Below are 8146 nucleotides of genomic sequence, written 5' to 3'. Positions count from 1 at the left end.
GGGAGGGGGGATAGCGTGTGAACCTTAGCCTAGCCCACATCAAGTTGCCAACAAGCCGGAGGTTATCTGTCCGGATGATTCAAACAGCAGGTGCACTTAAAGCAGAAAACGTGCAGCTTCAACTATAATAAAACTCACATCTGGATTACATTCATTCATTCATTCATTGCTCCAGCTTTTAGTCTCCTCTCGGTACCCTGAGAGTCCCTTTGAATACAAACTTGAATTATCTTTAACAGGCTATTAAAAAGCATTAAAAAAAGGGTGTTTGGCTTATATAACACATCCGTGAGACACACAGCCGCATTAGAGCTGATTAAAACGGGTTCTTACCATGGCTTGTTCAATCTTGTTGTCTATGGCCACCACACTGGCACCAGAGGAGCTGAAAGACACAGAGAACAGTGTTATTGGTGAGTTATTAAAGCCTCAGTGCCGCAGGCTGTATTTCACTACAACCTGACCGCATTAAAGGTTGTTTTTTTATTTTTTTTAAAAAAGGGTGAGGCGGGTTTAAAAGCTGCCAAATCCAACATAAATAACCCCGAGGTGTAAAACGACGAAGCTGTCATGAGGGGAAGAACAAATAAGCATGAATTCACAATATTATTTCGACAAAGGGAATGGAGGTGGAGGCATCAGGCGGGGGACCAACGAGGTGACATGTCGGCTCCGTGTCGCCTCGTTGTCACACAATGCGCAGTACATTTACCTATTGTCGACCCTGACTGCTGCACTCTCCTTCCCCAGCACGGAGGACAGAAACGATATGGAGAAATTCCTCAGCTGACAAACGCCAAGATCCATCGCCACTGTGTAACACTGGGAGTTCATGCTACCCCGGCGCATTAACACCTCCAGAGGCGGTTCTCCGGCTGCACAGACTGGAAACCCAGCGGTAGAAAAGTAGAAAAACAGCGCATTATTGAGGGCAGGACGTCGGGGGTCTTGCTCTCCTCTTGGGGCGACCGCAGCCGGAGCAGAGCACACAATGGACTGAAGCTGCGGCTCCGCTAAAACCCGCGTCTCCCTCTCTCTCTCTCTCTCCGGGTAATGAGCGCAGGGGGAAAACAACGCCAGCAGCCTCCTGATTGGCCGAGCGCTGCGCCTCGTTTGCATAATGCTTGCGCCGATTGGAGGAGAGGGTTTGCTCATGGTCATAATTCATGCAGCTGCACTGTCCCTGTATAAAAGCCCGCAGACGCAGACACCGCTTAGGCTTCAAGGCGGCAGGTGAAAGGAGATATTTTGCTTTAAATCATGTGTTTTTGTTGTTTCTCCTCTGCTGTGTGTCTGCAGGGTGATGGATGGGAAACCTCGCCTGGTTGTTGTGTGGAGCAATGTCTCCACCTATCGGTTATTAAACACAAGGGGGGGGTCAAGACTCTCGTGTAATTTGACATAATCTGACCTCAGCACTGTCCAACACTGACACTGGAAGTCTGGGGAGTGTTTGTGAACGGAGGAGGGAGGAAAAGCAGTGGAAGATAAGCTCCTTTGTCCTCTTTAGATATTTAGTTTGACTCATGAAATGGGAACACGCTGTTCTGTACATTAAATCAGGGCCACCCCTCCGCTCTGTTAGCGAGGAGGCTTATTATTCTCTGAGATGTGTGAGTCCTCTGTGGAGTTGAAACCGTGAGTCAATCAAGAGGATGTTAACAGCCGACGAGTTTGATGATGAATTATTTGTTAAGAGTCGTTTTCTGTTGATGAATTACTTGTCGGATAAAGTTTTACTCTCCAAGTGTCATTTTCCAACATCTGAGACAACCAAAGTAACATTTTCAGCATCGTAAGAGAGTTAAATTAGATTTATTAGCAGTTGTAGTTTAATAAAATATAAACTGTGATGTTGGTCTGTTGTTTTATTTTTTGTATTAAGCATTTATCTTCTATCTGTCTATAAAATGTCGGTAATTAAACACACTCATCGCCAATTTTAAAACCGCAAATCCTCACAGGAAGCTGAAATGATTCATTGATTATCAATCAACTAATTTATTAATTCAAAGGTTTTCTACATTTTTGAGGCGGGCCTTTTTAAGCGAAAACAGTTTCAGGGGATATATTACATTAATTATCAAATGTGTGATTTGGTTAACTACAGTAGTTTAAGGGATAATTTACAGTTTCCCAGAGTAATAATCTAATAAATGCCTTAGGACGGACCTCGTTTGTGTATTTAGTGTCTCAAACAGAAATATAACGCTATCTTGGCTCAACTGTTGAGTATCTACAGGATCAAATAACATTATCATGATCACACAGGCATCCAGGAATTGATCAAAGTACACAAGCTTTGTCTGAGTGGAGGCCTTTAGTCGATTGACAGATAAATTATTATTTCCAGCATCTAAAATGTGAATATTTGGTTCTTTTATGACCACAAACTGGATATCTTTGAGTCTTTGGACTGCTGGTCAGACATCAAGAGCTCTCATGACTCTGGATTAAACAAATAATAGTTAGTTGTGTCTCTAATTTAATAAAACCGTAGGTCTCTTGTGTTGGTATTGTGGATTACAGATTAATGAAGCACAACTGAATCCATCACTACGGGACACAAAGGCAGTACTGTGGTTCTTATTGATCCACTCATGGCTAATCCGATCAATATTTCACTTAAACTACTCAACAGTTAAATTACACACACACACACACACAAAAGGAAGCACATTTAGTTCACGCAACAAATCAGGGTGTGGTTTTGTTTTTATACCTCCGAGGCGTTTTAATTACATACGAGTTTCTTCTCATTCACACCTTTCTTTGACTTCGACCGCACACGTGTGAGCGCGTCAACAACGGCCTAAAAGCTTTGAGCGGCGGCGCCGAGATCTCCTTTCACCTGTTCTGCTTTAAGCACCTTTCAGCTGTTGGATTCACCAGAGTTGTGGTACCAAGTTCAGTCAGAGGAAACCTGTCTGAGGAGGAGACAAAAAGCCTCAACCGGCTCATATCTGTGTATTTCACTTCCTCCAGCTGTGTCATTAACGTTGGCGTGCGAGTGGTTTTAGAGAACTGGAAAATATCGTTTGTGTTACTTCTCCTTTTGTCTGTGTACGCACCGTTAAAATAAAATTGAGACCCGATTCATACACGCTGAGGCGAAAAAAAAAATAATGTTTCAGACAAATATTAAACACTCTAGAGGAAGGGCACAAACAGAAGTAGGTAACTGTGTTCAAACTGGCTGCATACACACTGGTTTATTGGGGGTTTAAGAGACTGAAGTGGGATGATAACTGAACAAAGGGAAGCAAATATGGACAAACTGGATCAATTGAGGAACTGGAACATGGTGATCTGAGGCAGTTTGGAGATTGGAGGGAAAACCTGAAAGCAAATTAAAAAACAGTCCCTTCTCTCACCACGTTACGGTGAATGGACGTTCTTTTATACTCACACACACTCGAGCGTAACAACATGCATGTGCAGACGCCAGAACATCGTGTCCTCACTCACATGTATAGCCCTTCGGGGCATCTGAGTCGGGGGGGTTTGAACAGGCTGAGGAGCCTTGGCGCTTCGTTGCAGGTAGAGGCGGCACTCAGGTGTTAAATGTTAAAGTAAGTTTCAAACCTGCAGGCCCTGCTTGAATATTCGAAAATACAATGAACTGAACGCCACAACAATAAAAAGCGGATGCAGGCGACCCGACCCCGTTACGCCGCCGCCGACCCCCCTCCCCCCACCACCCAACGTGACAGACACTACAGACATCGTTCCGATCTTCAGATGCATCTCCAGCTCCCAGAAGAGTAGCTTTTAGCAAGCGCATCGGCGTCCTGCCGCTGCTCCCTCCCTGCCACAGGACGAGACCCTCTTCTCTCTCGATTGATGCTCTCAGGGGGTAAAACACACGTCCACCCCCGCCCCCAGAACACCACCCAAAGCAAACACACCACTGCACGCCCTCGCTCAGTCGCTCCCCTGGACCTGCGCCTTTGGCCCAACCTCCTGCTCCCTGCAGCTGGCTGGAGCTTCACATAGGGGGACGCACAGTGGATTGACCAGGAGGAGCTGTGTGGGGACCGGGATGACGTGGGAGTGGGAGTGGGAGTGGGAGTGAGGCGCGTTCGCACTCCTGGCTGCCCCTCGCTCAGCCTGAATCACGTATAGATTCTCAGATGATTGGGTGTGTGGCGAGGGGGAGACAGGGAGGGTGGGCTGCGACGTCACCGCATAAGGAGTCACGACACCTCCTCCTTCTGTTGTTACGTAAACTGTCGGCAGAGATTACGGCGATCCGTCCAATGGGATGAGCTACTTTTGACCACACACACCACAGGCAACTCATCTGAGGGACGGCACACACAAACCTCAGACCCTCATCGCATCTGTCGTTCCTCACTGTCCTAGGCCCCAGCTCGTGTCTATCTAACCGTTGCGGCGAGTGGTTTTCAGAGAACTCCGGCAAAATACTCGTTCTCGTGTTCTACGTCTCTCTCTTTGTCTGTGTACGCACGTTAAAGGTAAAATTGGACGACCCCCCGACGTTCATAACGCTCCGAGGCGAAAAAAAAAATCGTTTCACGACAGAATACTTAACACTCTAAGAGGAAGCAACAGACAGAGTAAGGATACTGTTGTTCAAACTGGTGCACACACAGCTGTCCATTACTTTGGGGTCATTAAGAGATAGAAGTCGGGCTGGAGTGAACTCCAGCACAGCAGGAGAGCAAATATGGACAACCAACCGGATCGGAACATGTGCCGGAACTCGGAACACCTGCGTGATCTGAGGCAGTCTTGCAGATCTTGGAGGGGCAAAACCTGAAACAGCAAATTAAAAAACAGTCCCTTCTCTCGCACCGACGTCTACGCGTGAATGGACGTTCTCTTTATACTCACCACACATCATGAGCGTGAACAACGATGCATGCTGTAGGCGCAGACATCCGTGGTCTCACTCCCTGCTACCGTACCCCCGCTGCGGCCGCCCGCCGCCCTCGCGGTGGCCTCGCGGCTCGGCTCGGGCCCGCTCTTGGCCAGCCTGAGGAGCCTTTCGGCGCTTCGCGTCTGCAGGCCAGGCGGCACTCAGCCGTGGTGCACCACCCCATGCTTAACCAGGTCACGCCGTTCCTCAGACCTGCAGCGCCGCCCCGGCGCCCCCGGCGCCCGGGCCGCCCGCCGCGAGCTGCCTGTGAGATGATCCTCGACCCACTAAATGAACTGAACGCCCACACACCAATAACAAAGCGGCCGCTGCCGGCCGACCGACCGGCGGCCCCCGCCGCGCCTTCACCCCCGCGCCGCCCCCGCCGCGGGCCGCAGCGGCCCTCCCCGCGCAGCGCCCCCGCCAGGCCCGTGGCGCCGCCGACCTGCCAGCCTCGTCTGCACCGCCCGCGCCGGGCGCGCCGGCGCCGCCGGGCCCCTCTTCAGATGGCTTCTCCGTCCCGCAGCAGTAAGAGTTAAGCGCATGCGTCCTCCCTGCCCTGCTCTCCGCTCGCCTGCCCAACGGCACAGACTCTCCTCCTCTCATCCCTGACTCTCCAGGGTCTAAACACCACCACGCGCCGCCGCGGCGCCCCCCGCCTCCGCTCCCCGACCACAACACCACACGCACACCCACGCAGCCGGCCGACTGCCGCGCGAGCCCTCCCCTCTCGTCCGCCGGCCCCTGGCGACCCGGGCTGGCGCTTCCTGCCCCCAACCCTCACTCGCTCCTGCAGCTGCTTGGAGCTTCACAGTACGGGGGACCAACAGCTGGCAGACCAGCGATGGAGCCTGTGTGGGACCGCGCGCCATGGAAGGCTGGGCCGGCCGGAGTGGATGCGCGCCGAGGAGTGAGGCGTTCGCACTCCCCCTGCTGCCCCCTCCCAGCCTGAGATCCACTATACGATTCTCAGATGACCCCTTGGTGTGCCCTGGCGAGGCGGGAGACAGCGAGGTGGGCTGCGACGTCACGCGCCCCCCGGGCACCCCCCGCCGAGCATAACGGAGTCACGGACAGCGCCCCGGCGCCACGCGCGCGCCGCTCCTCCCTTCTGTTGTTGACGTACACCGTCCCGCAGAGCGATTAACGGGCGAATCCGTCCAACCTGACATGAGCTACCTTTGCACAACACCCCCAGCCCTCTTTGCTCCGTCTTTCCCGTTTGTGTTCCTCAACACCTTCTCTGTGATGGTGAAGACCAGACCCATCCTGATTCTCAAGGAGAAAGTGTATGTTGCACCAGGCGTGTCTTCAGCCGCCTTGTCACTCCTCATCAGTGGATGCACACTGGACGCACACACTCTTCACAGCATGGTCCCTCCACTGGAGCGCGGCTCACGTGTACCTCCACGCTGGCAATAAAGACTCGCGCACAGTTCACCAAACAGTCTGAACAAAGACGATCAAAACAAGACGGCTAGCTACACGGCACATCGGGGTGGGGGGGGGGAAATAACTCAAAACACTGAATCTCTGCAGGAAAATAACCAGCGTCGACCTTTTGAGTAGAAGAACCGCGGAGAACAAAGGGAAGAGGCAACCCCTGGGTGATAGCGAGCAGTTGTGTGGACCACAAAATGGCGGCGAGGGGAGTTTGTCGGTGGGAATCAGCTCAGTGCACGCAGTGAAATTATTAACCTCATTAGGCGAAAGTCACGCCGTCTTTTCTTCCCTTCACTGTACGTGTCGAGGGTCAGAAACAAGAGCATTGTGGGCGCAGAAGTTCGGACTAACGGGAGATAAAAAAAACCAATAAAATGTCTCTAAAAACTTTATTTTGTGAACTCCTAACGTCTGTCCCTCATTTAAAAACAAAAAGCTCTCCACATCCTCCTATATCTGTACATTGTGTACTACATTCGGGGTCAGTGTACGCATGCCCACTTGGAACAAAAGGCTCGTCTGAGGGAAGCGCTCGCTGATGTGGAGACGGATTACTTTCGGCCAATCGCTGGCGGCGCTGCAGACTGCGCTCAGCCAATGGCGAGACACATAAGACATCACAGATGGGGACTGCTTTCATTCATTATGTATCCACGTCTATCTAAAGGTTGTGTATGTGGCATGCGCAAAGGCTTGACCCATATATTACCTAATCATTATGTTGGAGCTTAACGTATAGGAGACGTAGAAACTGGGGAACAACAAGTACACTAGCAGAGAGATTAATTAAGTCACTTTAAAACTTAAAATCTTCCTTATTCCACCAAGCTATTAGACTTTAATAGTTGCCAGTGCCACACCCAGTGGAGCTTACATAAGGGAGGATGTGTAGGTATAAAAACAACAGATGGTAATAGGTAAAAATATAAAGTTTCATTGCAAACTATACTTGAGAAAAGTGACACCTATCTTTTTTCAAAACTGGGTTGAAGAAATGTTTAATTCTGTACCGAACACTAAAACCTCGGGCAATATTTTTTAATCTTTGCAATAAAAAAAGAAAGAAACCGGGGCAGCTTAACTGAGTCGGCTTACATTCAAATTCAAACAAGAAGCTTGTTCCAAATCTTAAGAGTGTGCGCCAGTATCTCAGAAATGTTTTTAAAATCCACACATCGAGAATAAGGGCGGGTAAAAGAAAGAGGCTCGTCACAACAAGCAGAGGAGATATTTTTAAGCTCCAGTGGTTAGATGTTCTAGAAAAGCCACCTAAATGCCTTCTTGTGTATTTTCTGTACATATAGAAGGCATCCCCTTTTACCACAGCCCTCCCTTCACCCACGTCTTCTCTCACAAAAGCATCCAGCTGAGTGTAAGTAACGCTTCCGCCTCACTTTATTGTGCGGGTTCGAGTGAAGCCGTCGCTCAGGCTGCAGTGTGTGATCCTGAAAAGGATCCAACTCTGCCACGACTGTACGTCAGATGTGGAGATATTCAAGGGTTTGAGCAATTAGGGAAAGTGACTGGGAACACAACAGCACTGTAAAAGTAATCTCCACAAAAACCACAACACAACTGGAAGCCATCGGCTCATTTCTCGACAAAACAGTGCATCAAAACCTTTTTTGGATTATGTCAAACTCTAAAATATTAGCTTGGCTTTTAATATCCCTTAAATAATGTTTCCCTGCTCCCTTTCTCTCTTGCTTTCATCCCTCTTTTTCATTAGTTGGTATGCTGCTCTGCGATTCGCCCGCCTTCTTCTGCATCACTTGTCCTGAAGCAGTTGGGAGACATGAGCTTGCGTGTGTGTGTGTGTGT

At 49.9% G+C, this 8146-nt stretch overlaps 1 protein-coding gene across 1 annotated transcript in view; it reads right to left on the bottom strand.

Annotated features, from left to right (window-relative positions):
* The window catches only part of LOC118339672 (TSC22 domain family protein 1-like), a 16867-nt gene that overhangs the window by 897 nt on the left and 7824 nt on the right, over nt 1-8146 (bottom strand). Inside the window, 1 exon segment of the mRNA XM_035677372.1 lies at nt 334-385. Coding sequence (XP_035533265.1) covers nt 334-385 — 52 coding nt within the window.

This window comes from Morone saxatilis, unplaced genomic scaffold (genome assembly GCF_004916995.1).
Source record: "Morone saxatilis isolate NCDOM2014 unplaced genomic scaffold, NCSU_SB_2.0 Contig6, whole genome shotgun sequence".
Taxonomy (NCBI): domain Eukaryota; kingdom Metazoa; phylum Chordata; class Actinopteri; family Moronidae; genus Morone; species Morone saxatilis.
The sequence above is the reverse complement of the archived record's forward strand: the minus strand, read 5'-3'. Positions and strand labels throughout refer to the sequence as shown.